Genomic DNA, 16,474 nt, shown 5'->3' with positions numbered 1-16,474 from the left:
ATTATAAATTATAATTTTATTGACCTAACTTTTACTCGATCGATAGCTTAATAGCAACATAAATAATCAAACAAATCAAGGGCTCGATTTATATTGGAAAAAGTTTGACTTGTGCGCTGTCGAATGTCGGGCATGCAAAAATGTCTACCGAGGTTACTTGATTTTTGCTATTTTCCAGCATTTTTACTTTCAAAAATTCACTGTAGATATGTGACGTTCCACATGTTCGACTGCTGATGTTCTAGTTGAGTGATTTTTGGCTTTTCGGATCGATGGCCAATCTATGATTGTCTATGTGAAACCCAAATGCTTATATATAGAGACAGTCCCGAGTCCTTCAAACATCTTTATCACTCACATATTTCTTTCATTTCTCTTATCGTCTCTGCATTATGTTGCTACTGGTTGTCTAGTAGTATCTTGAGAAACAATCGTCTAACTTGATTCTTGAAGCACACATCGGAGGGGACGAATCTGTTTTAAGGACATTGTACTTCATGCATGTTTCGGTTTGTCTTACCGTTTTCGTTCGTTTGTTCATGTTCGACCTTCTACGTCTTTTAAAACGTTATATTACTTCATTCATCTTTTGAGAACTGCGATATTTACTTACATTTACTGTGTTTCTCAAGACCTAATTTCGAAACAAAATAGATCAACAATATATTAACAATGCTAAGATTTTTATATTGAGAGAGATTGCTTGTGATATTGATTTTCAATATATAATTGATAGGTTCGATCTTTTGAAAAATTGCATATTGCGTCTAAAGTAATATATATAGTTCTGTTGACGTAAATTGCGATTGTTACTTTGTTTGTGCTTATATTATTTTGAAATAAAAGTTTTAGAATTTTCGAACTTTCATTTTTCTATAATTCAGACGTGAAGCCCCCAACGAAAAAATCTTAGATACATCCCTGATTCGAGACATCGTCATAACGATTTTGCTCTACCACAAAAAAATCTATTTCACTGAAATATTATCTTTCAACAAAAAAAAAAAAGAAACAAGTGCATGAAATATAATTGATTTCAAACAATCTATAAATTGGACCAAACGGGCTTCAAATGTTTCGAAGAACGTTCGGAATCTTGAAGATCGAGTTCATCCGTATGTGTTCTTGCAGTAGATAACATCCAATAGCAAGACATATTGCTACTCCAATCCAGTTCCCTCTCAGCGTATGAGCGAAGAAATCCGGGCAACCACCAATAGAAGGATCAGTGAACCTGCAGGCATCTCCATCCAGTCTGCAACCATTGTAGAGTTAGACCAATGGTTTTACACTGTAACATAGTATTATGACAGAAAAGAGAGAGAAAATAACCATGACGACCTAGCTTGCTACCTGGGAAATGTCGGGGGAAGAAAAGCCTTAGTACAACTGCAATGAAAGCAATCCATTTACCAACCTCTCCCCTATTCAAGTCATCGGACCAAATACTTGTCAATGATTTGGTTATCCAATCATGAGAACATTGCAAAATCCTTGTTGTTTGATGTATATACACACAACATATTTAAGAGTTTCCACAAGTTGAACAGCGACCACGGAAAGCTGAAGAAAATGTGGGGAATCAGCAGAGAAGTCAGAATGGTCGATCTCCAGTTGGTTCGGTCCAAGATCAACAAATATCTAACTCGATGAAAAGGATTCTAACATTAGCATCCACTATAACACGAAATTCGGGCATATCCATTTGTTTTGAATTTTTTGAAGGAATTTGTCATTACCCCCCCTGCAGAGGCAATATTTTTTTGAAGATAGTGATATGGATGGCAATCAAAACAATACACTTTCTGGAAACATTTTTCTAAAATAATAACCCCTAAAAAATTTATTAACTTCTAATATTATGTATTTTTTTAAGGAACTAATAATATGTATTACGTTGAGCTAAATGTAAATACGTTTTGTACACCGTAGCCACTTGTGCTAAAAATTGAAGTCAATAGCCTTTGCATTACCACATGTTTTCCATTAATTTCGTCACCGAAAAGTTCTCACTTTTATACATGTTTCATTAAAATCGAGGACCCAAAATTTCTTAATAATTTAAGGCTATGTTTGGTACGTGTGATGTGATAAGTAAATGATTAGTAATTAGAGTGATTAAAAAATGAGAGATATGAATTAATAGTATGGTGGGATAAATAACATGGTGTTTGGTATGATTTTAAAATGATTGGTTAATTTTTTAAATTTTATTGCAATGACCAAAATGCCTCAAGTGTTAGTTAAATATATATTATTAAAATAATTGGATAGATAATTAAATATTTATAATTATAATTTACATTTATTAAAATTAATTTAAATATAAATATTAAAAATAAATTTGTAAATATGCATTTACTTTAATAATTAAAATAGCAATAATATTTTGAATGTTAATGTTAAATAAAGTTTAGAAATAATTACAATATTATTGTTTGTTTAAAATAATTATAAATATTCTTAAAATAATTTGATAGATAATTAAATATTTATAATTATAATTTATATTTATTAAAATTAATTTAAATATATTTATCAGAAATATATTTGAAAATATTACGGTAATCATTAAACAAAATAAATTAGAATTTAATAAATATTTATTTTCATAAAAAATTAATTAACAAGATTAGAAATTTATAAAAATTTAATTTAAGATAGATTTGCATTACAATTTATTTTTTTTAAATGATTAAAAATAATAAAAATATATGAAATTAATTTATAAAAAATATAATAAAAATTTAAATATTATATTAATTATTAAATTTTCACTAATTTTAATTTTCAAATTATATTGAAGAAAACAATTCAAGGGTATTATGGTTAATATACAATCTTATCATTATCACTATTCAAAAATTATACATTATCACACCTTTGAGAAATGATATTTAATCACACAAATAATATAAATAGTGAGGACTTTCAATCATAATCAATGGTCTACATATTAAATTAAAAATGAACCAAACCTGAGTGGCTACCAAACATAGCCTAATATTATTAGCTAACACATGTAATCTTTTTGATTCAATGTCCAAATATTACCTTTGGATGCATCACGATGAATAAAACTTGTAGAACAAAATTTCTTGCCTTGGCAAGCTAGATAACTTGTGCGGCATGAATATCCAAATCCTTTGTTCTACGGTAGCTGCGAAATATCAAATCGTGTTTGACAAATTGTAGCACACCATAATTACCAACATTTACTTCCCCGCGAAAGAAACCTTTCTCCCAAATATATTAAATGGCGCAACTAATAATAGACAAAATCGGATATCATGTGAGTTAATATATATCACAAAAACTTTTGTGATATGATCTCAATAGTCAATTTTGTGAGACTTATTACTTATTATTATAAATGTAAATATGGTTGACTTGTATCAGAGATAAAGATTTTAATATTTTTCAATTATTCTATTATGTCATCGATAAATTTATGAAACCTCAACTTCGTGTATCAGTTTGCATGCATTTCATTATTATGCTGTTTAGTAACAGTTGGGATTAGTTTTTTCCTTTTTTTTTAAAATAAGAACCCAATTAAATATATTATTTGGAATTACATTCGTCCATAATGATGTTACCAATAAAATTATAAATTATATTAAAAATACCAAAAAAAGCAATTGAAGAGTCGGACAACGTGGCATAATCAATTATTAATATAATATATCAAACTATTCGTTCATGTATCTTTCTCACATAAATATACATATATAGGTGTGGATAGATTTACAGTTTTTCTTAAATATTCTTCTCTCCTTATTAGACTTTTAGATTGCCTACTTTTTTTCTTTATATGTTTAATCTTCAAACATTCAATCCCCGGTTTTTTAGCATATGAAGAAGAATTCAAGAACAGGGAAAAGGATATGGCAACAGAAACCAGCACCACGAGGAGACAAACGTTCGGCAACATGTTGCAATCAGATTCACAAGAATACTCCTTCCGCCTCAGCAGCACGACGGATGCCATCCCGGAAAACCAAGATAGGACGCCTTCGAGGACCTCCGACATCAGCTCCACCTACAGCACCGCCCCATGGGAATCTCCGTCGCCATATTCAACCCCATCGTGGGGCGGCCAACCCCTATCTCCGTTATCCAAATCTCCCTGGTCTTCCCACGTCCAGTCTGAAAATGGTTATTCTTACACAGGCTTGATGGGATCCCTTGTGCGTGAGGAAGGCCATATTTATTCGTTAGCAGCTTCCGGGGATTTGCTGTACACGGGTTCCGACAGCAAGAACATAAGGGTGTGGAAGAATCAGAAGGAATTCTCCGGGTTCAAATGCAATTCCGGTTTGGTTAAGGCAATAATCATGGTGGGGGACAGGATATTTTCGGGTCACCAGGATGGGAAAATCCGGGTGTGGATGGTGTCAAGAAAGGATCCGAGCATTTACAAAAGAATCGGGACATTGCCCACATTCAGAGACACCATAAAAAGCTCATTGAATCCCAAAAACTACGTTGAGATCAGGAGACATCGGAACGCGATATGGATCAAACACGTCGACGCTATTTCATCTCTCAGCTTGAGCGAGGACAAATCATTATTATACTCCGGCTCGTGGGATAAAACCTTTAAGGTGTGGCGAATTAACGACTCGAAATGCCTGGAATCAATCGACGCGCACGATGATGCAGTAAATTCAGTGGTTTCCGGGTTCAATGGGCTGGTTTTCACAGGCTCCGCCGATGGAACTGTCAAGGTGTGGCGGAGGGAAATGCAAGTTAAAGGCAGTACGAAACATATCTTTTCGCAGATATTATTGAAGCAAGATTGTGCCATAACATCATTAGCCGTGGACGCTTCCGCTACAGTTCTCTACTCCGGATCATCAGACGGGCTCGTCAACTTCTGGGAACGCGGCAATTCTCTTTCACACGGAGGGGTTCTGAGGGGCCATAAGCTTGCAGTTTTGTGCCTTGCGACAGCGGGGACTTTGGTGTTTAGTGGTTCGGCGGACACAAACATTTGTGTGTGGAGAAAGGAAGGAGATAGCCATATTTGTTTATCAGTGCTGAGTGGGCACAGTGGTCCAGTGAAATGTTTGGCCGCGGAGGAGGAGAAAGGAGATTATTCCAGCGAATTTGATAGGCACTATGTGGTGTACAGCGGCAGCCTTGATAAATCGGTGAAGATATGGCGGGTGTCTGCTTTGACGGCTGCGGCCATGCAACCCCCGCCACGTGCCCCGCTGCATTTTCAGCCTGAGATTAATCGCAGTGCATCTCCGACAAACATTTCTGCTTGCAGCTTCTGTACTAGTAGTGTGAGCCATGGAGCAAAATAATTTTTTTTTGAAAAAAAAATAGCTGTTTGAGGCTCGATTAATTTCACAAATCAATATATATAACATATAGGTGTATATATTGTAATTAGTTCTAAACATATAACTTCATCCAGAAAATTTTATTCTATACATCATAATTTCTTAAAAATATACATATGTGCTTTATTCTGATTTTGTTGCAATATATTTCAAGCGAGATCCACCATTTTATCGTTTTATGTGAATTTTGTTTAATTAATGGATGGCTTGCCTGCACGTTCGGGTGAGTGGAAGAACATGGGTGATCATAATTCATTATTAATTAATGATTACAACTAACATATGCATTGAGTGTATAAAAATGTATCCTAGCGTAGTATGAAATAAGTGTAGGTTTTCTATGAAACAATCTCACGAATCTTTATACGTGAAACGAATCAATACGGTCGATCCATATCTAGAAAAAAAATTAATACTTTTAGCATAAAAAATAATATTATTTCATGAGTCAGATCAGATTGGAGATTTGTCTCATAAAATTGATCCTTGAAACGATATCATAATATTTTTTGTGACAATTTTTTTTTTTATTTTAATCTCTTTCATTCTCATTACACAGTCTACCAATAATTTATTGAGGCCTCTCACATCAATATGTTTTTTAGGATGAAATAACCATGCTTGCTCCGAGATGTGATCAACAAGTTGGTTGTTTACATATATATTATGTTAACCTCATTTATACTAATAATTAACAAAATAACTTTCTTCAATTTTTTTTTAAAAAATAATCATTCCAAGTATATCTGAATACATAATTATTTTTCAAAAACAAAATATAATCAGTGTTATTTTTCCAAAAAATTTCCATCTACACTCACAATATACAAATATAAATAATTATGTTTAAATGAATTACGATTTGCGGCTAAATAGTTAGATCCTTGAATGAATTTTTAAGAAAGAACCAAATTCGTGATATTTAATTAGGAACAAATCCTAACTGAATAATAATAATTGTGTTATTTGAACTAATTCGGTGGGACCGAAATGTGAAAGCGAGAATGTTTATAGCACGTAAGATTGTCTCCATACGGTGTTTGACCATTGAGGCAATTTTTCTTTCTAGAGAATTGATGCGAAGTCAAATCACATTGAAGAAATATGTATTTCAATTTTGAAACCAATAGCATAAATTCAAAGGATAAACAAATTTGTGTGGAAAGAAGTACTCGATGGCATCTTTAAAATTTTTTATTGCTCAATAACTAACTAAAAATCAAATATTATATATCTAAAATATTGTGCGTGTGTATNAATATATGTAAGGTTGACCCGTTTCACAGATAAAAATTCATGAGACCGTATTACAAGAGACTATTATATGAAAAAGTACGTGGAGTGTAAACATAGACGGAGAGGGTAGCTGGACGGGTGAGAAACTATGATTGATTAGCCATCGAATTAATTAAAACCATATTTATTGAAATTAAGTAGGCTTTCATCTATTTAATTATTTAACTTTGACCTCTATGTGTGTATGCATCATGCATGCATGTATGTACCATGGGAGTTTGGTATCACCTTTTCCTCCTTCAGAGTCAAAATTATCGTAACTCAGAAAAAAATCGAGATTATTATTCTCACATGAAAAAAATATTAATTTATGCATTGTTTATTACGAAATGTTCAATAAGTTATTTGATTCTACCTTAGATTAGCACAAAGTACATGTATATTCCTAAAATAATGTAAATGTATGTGCAATTAACCTGTGACAACTTGAAATTGATGTGCAATTGATATAAATACCCCGTTTGAATGGCCTAACTTATGCTGTTCATTCCCTATAGAATAATAATGGAAAAAGTTTACGTCTCTAAGTATTTTTTTTTTTCGTTTACATTTCACGAAGATTTCATAATCTTCACACGTACTTTACAACCATTAGTTTGGATTTCGCTCAAAATTCCAAAGTCTCCATATAATATTTGAATTTGCTAACCATATTATCAAACTTGATGTCCTTACAATAGTTATTATTAGGATAATTTGATTGGAAAAACCAAAATTGGTATGTTCTACCCAAAAAAAATATAAAAAAAAATAGATATGTTATAGTTGAAAAGCTTACACTAACTAAGTTTAATGTTGTCTTATGTTTTTTGATGAACCAAAATATAATTTTCCTCAAATTACAAAATATTTTATTTTTATTTAATAAAAAACAGGTTGCGTTACGTCTTTGTACTTTGTAGCAAAAATGTCATTTATAAGAAATTTAATGCCCCGTTAGCAGTCCTATCAGGTTGGCAATTATATCCTAGAGTAAAGGATATGATTGGAAAACTCAAGAAATGAAAGCCACTGAATATACATACCTTGGCGACGTCAGTGAATGGTTTTTTACTAGCGTGCAGATGAAAGGTATTTATCTATTTATTTTTTGTAAATTCAAGAAACATTCGTCATTTATATGTCTACGTACAATGGAATAAATTATGACAAAACAAACAAACATTTATCTACGTACAATGGACCAATGTTAGGACCAGGTCACCAGGACATCTCAACGAATGAAAGACCAGCAAGCAAGTGATTTTTTATTCTTTTTTATCAACCTGGTCTTTATGATGAAGAAACTTGTAGCCATGAAGCCAAACTTGTAATAGTTCAAGAATTGTACAGGCCTAAGCAGCACATCTAATAGCAGCAGACCCGACTTTTCAGCAGCACCTCGCTCAGCCTCAACCAACTTCAGTCAGTAACAAAGCTATATCTTGCTTGCTCCTGTGTGCTCAAAAGGACATTTCTGTTAGACCATCCTGTGCTTGACATATTTTCATTCAACAAAGCAAGATTGTTCTTGCTTACCTCCATCAATATAAACCACTCGATAACTGAATCTGACGAATCACAAGCTTCAAATATATTCTCCCAATCGACCACACTGAGGCCCTTTCGAATGTAACAAGCCTATGTACCATAAAGAATCATCATGCATATGGCACTTTGTAGAATTTGTGTAGTTGAACAAAAATAATTAAAGTTTATATTACGTACAAGCTTTGTTGCTACCCGTAATTAAAAAAAAAGGGTACATTTCCCTCAATTAAAAAATAGATCATCGTGTTTAATANAATAAACAATATTGATTGATAAAAACTTATGCAATATAACACAGAACAAACCTTAGTTCAAGTTTGCAAATGCACATGTTTTAACCCTTGATAAATCCCAAAAAGGTCAACAGCAGAGAAGATGGGGCATGCAACAGATGGTAGGGCAGCCAGCAATCTTCGCAACATAACAAAGAAGTTAAAAATTACACAGCAAGTCTTAATTAATCTTAGTAATCCTTTTAAGTTGAAAAATAATCCTAATTTCATGTACTCCCTTAAGCTCTAACCAACCTATTACACTTCAATTAGTAATATCCAATGACATGTGAAACATAGAAATTCAGGAGAATATGAGAAGAAGACTAGAAACCTTTAATTGTTTTTAATCCTGATATTCAGGGTGGCCGTGAGCAAAAGAGCTATATTATCAAATCACACTGTTTGAATCTGAAACCCGAATCACGAATTAGATTTCATAGAATGGAGAATTATTACGTCAATTCGAATGGAATCCTGAATCTACCTGGGCTTTCGCAGAAACTTCGTCAAGATTGTCCGAAGATGCAAACCTTCTATGCAATGCAGACTAACAACATACAACAGAATGGAGAATTATTACATCAATTCGAATGGAATCCTGAATCTACCTGGGATTTCGCAGAAACTTCGTCAAGATTGTCCGAAGATGCAAACCTTCTATGCATTGCAGACTAACAACATACAACCTTATTTTATATATACTGAACTGGTTGCCATTATATTAAGAAAAGAAAATTTATTTGCATACTCTCAGATGTAAAAAACTTACCGTACTAAAAAAGCTAATTGTCTAAATTACATGAATTGTATGCAGAATGCATCCATGGTGTAAAAGAATAGATATCTAACACCCACACCAGTTGCAAGATGGCAACAAAGCTTATTTGCTTAGCAATGTTGGACATTGTTGCAAGTAGCGGAAAATTATCAGGAAAGACGGGAGTCAACAACTCAACTCCAATGCTCAAACTGAACAACACAAAGGTCGAGAACCTAACTCTCTCCTGTTTCAAATAAGACAAAGTCAGCAATTTTGTTAAAGGATTTCACAAAAATCTAACTGCATAAACAAAATGACATTTCTTTCTGTATTTAGCCACCACACACAATTCAATGAAGAAATACAGTTCACTAATATGTAATGCCCAAATATAGAACATACGAGAACGAAATTATAAAATAATGAATAATCTTCTAACAATTTGGTTAATCATTAATATAAAGCAAGAGTAGATATACAATAGTTGCCAGTGAATCCCATAGTGCAAAATCTCTTGCAATGCTAGTGGGCTTGGAGTTGGATCAGGACAAATAACGAACCGACAACTACATCCATTATTCATCAGTATCTGATGAACAAATACGAGAACTTATACTCCCACCTCTAAGTAAGGGCAAGGGACTGTACCTTTAGATTGGTATCAAAAGCAGATGCAAGAGAAGCGGTGTAGATGCACCTGCTCAGCCTCCCAAGTTCATCCTTCATTTCCAAATTTAGAGCAACTGCTGATGAGAGAGAACGAGAAAAGCCAAAGCCAATTGCCCGAAACATTGCCTAATTTCAACCATTCAATCATCACAGTTAAATGCACTTTCTAATGAATGTCAGGTGAATCAACATAAATTTGGAAGAAAAGGATAGGGAGGAAAAATTAATGACACTAACATGAACACGCACAGGTAAATATCATCACATGCCACAGGTCATCGATCTCAAGATTATGCCAGCATAAAAACAAAATTGCACTTGACTGAATCACACACTTATGTTAGTATCACATCATTCCATTAATTTTCTCTTTGCAGAACCATCACAACCAACCACGAAAAAGGAAAAGGGATAATTTCACAAACAGTAGCACAACCAACATTTTCGACTAAAAGATTCAATTCGATCGAAATTTCGCCAGTCAAATCAAACCAAAACTCAAAGCAACAAGAACTACTAAAACAACCAGCCCGAATAATTTTTAAAGTCCTTCCAAAAATTCCCAAGACTTAAAATTTAAAGCAGTCTATGCAAAGGCTTCCAAACTTAGAACTTGGTTGCAAAACAGGTATCCGAATTGAACCCATACAATTAAACTCGACAAATTCAAAATAAAATTTTAGTTCAATCACGCACAAAATAACCAAGGCATTGACAACCGAAAGCCAGAACTCAGAGCTCCTAAAAATTTCCATATTCATCCCAAAATTTGAAATTTATCGCTAGAATTTTTATCAGAAATTTATACAGGAAAAACTCCAACATGGCAAATTAAATACCTGTGTTGAGGAATTACACCCCCGAAACGATGCCGACCACGATGATAATAGTACCCAAAAATTGCGGAATAAAATAACCAACAAGAACACAAAGATTTACGTGGTTCACCCAATATAGGCTACGTCCACGGAGCACTGCAACTTTTATAACTGGAAGAAATATTACAACAAGTGTATACACCAATACACTCAATATTTCTCACACTCCCAACCCGAGTATACCGAGAAAATAATTTCTCTAACTCACACAAGAGAATTCCCGCACTCAAGAAAAAAATACACTCTTTTTTTCTATGCACTCTCTTTTTATCAAAGCTAAAAAGCTTTTGATTTTGGGATACAATAACTGAAGGAATTGAGCTCTATTTATAACTAATTCTCTCCAGCAATTTTATCAACACAACCGATGTGGGATTGGGATATTTTGAATATTTTATTTTGTGCGGGCCCCTCCACTTACCTAACAATTCTCCCACTTGAAGACTTGATTTCAATCACGTCTTCACATCATCATTGCAGCAGCTCATATCTCCTCATTTATTCTTGCAGTCCAACTGAAGTTGAACACAACTTCAGTTTGTCCATGGTTACCGTCTTCGTGAGCATATCGGCTGGATTTTTACTTCCAGGAATCTTCTCCAGCATCAAGACTCCATCTTCCAGCACTGATCTGATGAAATGGTACCTAACCTGTATATGCTTTGTCCTAGCATGATAAACAGGATTTTTTGCTAAATGAATAGCACTCTGACTGTCACAGTATAATGTGCTATCTTCAAGCTTCTGACCCAATTCCTCCAGAAAGGATTTCAACCATATCATCTCCTTGCTAGCTTCTGTAACTGCAACATACTCAGCCTCAGTAGTCGAAAGCGCAACAATCTTTTGCAGCTTAGACACCCAGCTTACAACTGTACCACCTAATGTGAACACATATCCAGTAGTACTTTTCCTGCCATCCAGGTCACCACCCATATCGGCATCGACAAAACCCTGTAAGCCAAATTTTGATCTCCTGAAGCATAAAGAACAACTAGCAGTACCTTTCAAATACCTGAGAATCCACTTAACTGCTTCCCAGTGTTGCTTTCCTGGATTACTCATAAACCTGCTCACAACTCCCACTGCATGTGCTATGTCTGGTCTTGTGCACACCATTGCATACATGAGGCTTCCGACAGCAGAAGCATAAGGAACCTTATTCATATAAGCCTGCTCCTGCTCCGTCGATGGTGATTGTGCTTTGGTTAGTTTGAAATGACTAGCCAAAGGAGTACTCACAGATTTAGCTTCATCCATATTAAATCTGCTAACCACCTTTTTCACGTACTCTTCTTGAGATAACTTCAAGAATCCATTCACCCGGTCTCTGAAGATCCTCATTCCAAGGATTTGCTTTGCAGCACCCAAATCCTTCATGGCAAATTCCTTTGATAAATCTTTCTTGAGTTTATCAATTTCTTCCAGACAAGCTCCAGCTATCAGCATATCATCTACATATAGCAGTAGTATGATATAAGAACCGTCAAACTTTTTCACATAACAGCAGTGATCAGCTTGACACCTTAGGAATCCATTTTCACTCATGAATCCATCAAACTTCTTGTACCACTGTCTTGGAGCTTGTTTGAGACCGTACAAGCTCTTCTGAAGTTTGCATACCATTCTCTCTTTTCCCCGTACTTCAAAGCCCTGTGGCTGCTTCATATAAATTTCTTCATCTAGGTCACCGTGAAGAAACGCAGTCTTTACATCCAACTGCTCCAAATGTAAGTCTTCCTTCGCCACTAGTCCAAGTACAGTCCTGATAGTGGTTAATTTAACCACCGGAGAGAAAATCTCGGTATAATCAATTCCTTCCCGTTGTTGGAAGCCTTTTACAACAAGTCTTGCCTTGTACCGCTTGCTACCATCATGCTCTTCTTTTAACCGGTACACCCACTTGTTATGTAACGCCTTTTTGCCTTGCGGAAGTTCTGTCAACTCCCACGTCTGATTGGATGACAGTGAATCCATCTCATCTTCCATGGCCAACTCCCACTTGGTTGAATCATCATTTTGCATTGCCTCTTCATAAGTCTCCGGTTCACCTTTGTCTGTCAGCAAAATATAGTGAAGTGCAGGGGAGTATCTATCAGGTGGTCTAATGGTTCTCAAAGATCTCCTGAGTTCAATCACCGGAGTTTGTGGGTCATCATCTTGTGCAGTTTCTTCTTCATCTTCCTGGTTACTGGTTTTCGATTCATTCACAGGAATGTTTGTCAATGGCACTTCATCAGTCTTCTCGACTTCAGGACATTCATCTCCAGCTCCAATGTCTGACTTGTCCTTGTACAGAAGTTTCTCATTAAAGATTACATCCCTGCTCCGAATGATCTTCCGATTTTGGTCATCCCAGAAACGATAACCAAACTCATTATCTCCATAACCAATAAAGAAGCACTTCTTTGATTTCGGATCAAGTTTTGTTCTGCTTGCTGAATCAATATGAACATAGGATAGACATCCAAACACTTTCAAGAAAGAAAGGTTTACTTCTTTGCCGCTCCAAACCTCTTCGGGTATTTTGTAGTCCAGTGGTACCGAAGGTCCTCTGTTGATCAGATATGCTGCAGTGTTAACAGCATCAGCCCAGAATGATTTTGGCAATCCAGAATGCAATCTCATGCTCCTTGCGCGTTCATTCAAGGTCCTGTTCATCCTTTCAGCTACACCATTCTGTTGAGGTGTACCAGGAATGGTTTTCTCCATCTTGATCCCGTTCTGTGCACAATATTTCTTGAACTCATCATCTTCATATTCTCCACCATTGTCAGACCGTAAGCACTTCACCTTCAAGTTGGTCTCATTTTCCACCATGGCTTTCCACCTTTTAAAGGTCTCGTAAACATCAGATTTATTTTTCAGAAAATAAACCCAAACTTTTCTACTCGAATCGTCAATGAATGTGACATAGTATCTCGAGCCTCCAAGGGATGTCACAGGAGATGGTCCCCATACATCAGTATGAACCAGCTCCAACTTTGCTGCTTTCGGTTCTTTACCGCCTTTTGAAAAGCTCACCTTCTTCTGCTTTCCAAAGATACAGCTTTCACATAGTTGGTGTTCAACAGTCTTTAATTCTGGTAGCTTTCCTTTTGACACCAACATCTTCATTCCCTTCTCACTCATGTGTCCAAGTCTATAATGCCATAGACTTGAATTGGCTCCAGCATCCACAGCTGCTAATGTGTCTCTGCAACTGGAAGTCATATACAATGTTCCAGTTTTCTTTCCTCGAGCAACAATCATGGCTCCTTTGTTCACTTTCCAGGAACCATCACCGAAGGTCACATTGTGGCCTTCATCATCGAGCTGTCCCACCGAGATCAGATTGCGTGTCAAATTTGGTACATGTCTGACTTTGTTGATTTTCCAGACAGATCCATTTGACATCTTCATCCGTACATCACCCATACCAACAATTTCCAAGGGTTTTCCATCAGCCAGGAAAACTTTTCCGTAATCGCCAGCGATGTAATTATCAAATACATCGCGATCACCAGTGGTATGAAACGAAGCTCCCGAGTCCATAACCCAAGAATCAACAGGGCTTTCCATGGATAATAGCAGAGCATCATGTACTTCATCAGTGACAGCATTGGCATTATTTTTCATTGATCTGCAGTTCTTTTTCAGGTGACCAGTCTCACCACAGCTCCAGCACTTCATATTCTTTTCAGAGATGTTTTTGTCTTTTCCATTTCTTGACTTGGATCTACCGCGCCATCGGTTGGAACTCCTTTCACCACTCCTGCCTCTTCCTCTGTTATCAAGATTTAGAGCAGATCTCGATGATGTTGCTTCACCCGAGTCTTTCCTGCGAACTTCTTCAGCTAGGATTTGATCTCTAACATCATTGAGTTGTAGTTTTCCTTTTCCAACAGAGTTGCTAACCGCTGCCCGCATCGGTTCCCAAGTTTCTGGTAAAGACGCCAGAAGAATAAGTGCACGAATCTCATCATCAAATTTGATGTCCACCGATGTCAGCTGGGAGACAATCGTGTTGAATTCATTTATGTGTTTTGCCACCGAAGCACCTTCTCCCATCTTCAAGTTGAATAACTTCTTCATGAGATGTACTTTGTTGTTTGCTGATGGCTTCTCGTACATGTCTGATAGAATGGTCATCATCTCCTCCGTGGTTTTGGCCTCCGCCACGTTATGCGCCACGTTCTTTGTTAGGGTCAATCGTATGACACCTAAAACCTGTCGGTCAAGGAGCTCCCAATCATCATCCTCCATCTTTTCCGGTTTCTTTCCTGATAGAGGTTGATGCAGCTTCTTACTGTACAGATAATCTCTTATCTGTAACCGCCAGAACGAAAAATCTGTTCCGTCGAACTTGTTGATTCCCGGTCCCGATCCATCATCTCCGGCTATCACTTCTCTAGCCTTAGCAAAAAATCTAAAAACTCTTTTCTGATGTGGAAGATCAGACAAAGCTGCAACCACAGAGCATACTCAGAATTCTTAAGAATTTTCACAACAAGGCTCTGATACCAGTTGTTGAGGAATTACACCCCCGAAACGATGCCGACCACGATGATAATAGTACCCAAAAATTGCGGAATAAAATAACCAACAAGAACACAAAGATTTACGTGGTTCACCCAATATAGGCTACGTCCACGGAGCACTGCAACTTTTATAACTGGAAAAAATATTACAACAAGTGTATACACCAATACACTCAATATTTCTCACTCTCCCAACCCGAGTATACTGAGAAAATAATTTCTCTAACTCACACAAGAGAATTCCCACACTCAAGAAAAAATACACTCTTTTTTTTATGCACTCTCTATTTATCAAAGCTAAAAAGCTTTTGATTTTGGGATACAATAACTGAAGGAATTGAGCTCTATTTATAACTAATTCTCTTGTTCAGTTTTAATAAAAATTCGATGTGAGATGAGTTTTTATTATTATTTAATTTAATGTTGGCCCCACTCCATAATAATTCACCTAACAACCTGTGTAGCAAGAACCTGAAGACCAGAGCTGAACACTCTGTTCAAGAATGTCCATTTCACATACTCCAAATAGTTTTCACTCACTTCCCTCGGAGGAAAGAAATTCCTCACAGCAGACCAACAAAATCTACCCAATTTCCTGACCCCATCTTACTTAATCAACGAAAAAAATCCCCAAAACGAAATCCATTAGTCCCATCGACAGAAACAAATTTCAGCTCCCTTCTGTCCCAAACGTACCATGAAACCGTTCCAGAGTTGCGAACCACAGAAGGGAATCCGAAAGTTTCTGACTTCATCGCTTAGCTGAAGGAGGTCTTAAAGAAGTTTTTGGCAAGATTACGGGTTTAAGAGAGGTTTTGGTTTGGTGGGGCTGGGAATGTTCAAGCTGTGCGTTGGATTCCATTTGCAGTGATGGGGTCGCGAGATTGAATGTGTGTGTATCGTTGCTTCCATGAGAATGAACATGGTGTGATTCTTCCGTACCTGCGCATTCATGTCTTTCCGGGCCTCCGGCGACCGACAAACGAACGACGTTCGAAATTTCTATTTCCAACTGTGTTCAAGTATTTAAATTTATTGGGATAAAAAAATAATACTTAGATTAATCTTTTTAAAAATATCTTGGGAGTAATTTAAATTTTATTTAAAAAAATATTAAGATATAATTGTTTTAGATTTACGCAAAAAAAATTTGTGAGACGATCTCATGAATTAATTTTTTGAGATCAATCTC

The 16,474-nt window shown here is 35.9% G+C and overlaps 1 protein-coding gene and 1 pseudogene across 1 annotated transcript; one reads left to right on the top strand and one right to left on the bottom strand.

Moving 5' to 3' along the window:
• Nucleotides 1-3,754: 3,754 nt before the first annotated feature.
• On the top strand, nucleotides 3,755-5,438 carry LOC140962433 (protein JINGUBANG-like). The gene has a single exon (XM_073421321.1). The coding sequence runs from the start codon at nucleotides 3,888-3,890 to the stop codon at nucleotides 5,313-5,315; it is 1,428 nt and encodes a 475-aa protein (XP_073277422.1). The 5' UTR covers nucleotides 3,755-3,887; the 3' UTR covers nucleotides 5,316-5,438.
• Nucleotides 5,439-9,250: 3,812 nt separating this feature from the next.
• Nucleotides 9,251-16,272, bottom strand: LOC140963227 (protein root UVB sensitive 4-like; annotated as a pseudogene).
• Nucleotides 16,273-16,474: the final 202 nt, after the last annotated feature.

This window comes from Primulina huaijiensis, chromosome 17 (genome assembly GCF_012295235.1).
Source record: "Primulina huaijiensis isolate GDHJ02 chromosome 17, ASM1229523v2, whole genome shotgun sequence".
Classification (NCBI taxonomy): Eukaryota; Viridiplantae; Streptophyta; class Magnoliopsida; order Lamiales; family Gesneriaceae; genus Primulina; species Primulina huaijiensis.
Note: the sequence above shows the minus strand (reverse complement) of the source record. Positions and strands in the feature narration are given on the sequence as shown.

Excerpts from the sequence above, each read along its gene's own strand:
- LOC140962433 (XM_073421321.1), top strand. The coding sequence starts at position 3,888 with ATGGCAACAGAAACCAGCACCACGAGGAGACAAACGTTCGGCAACATG.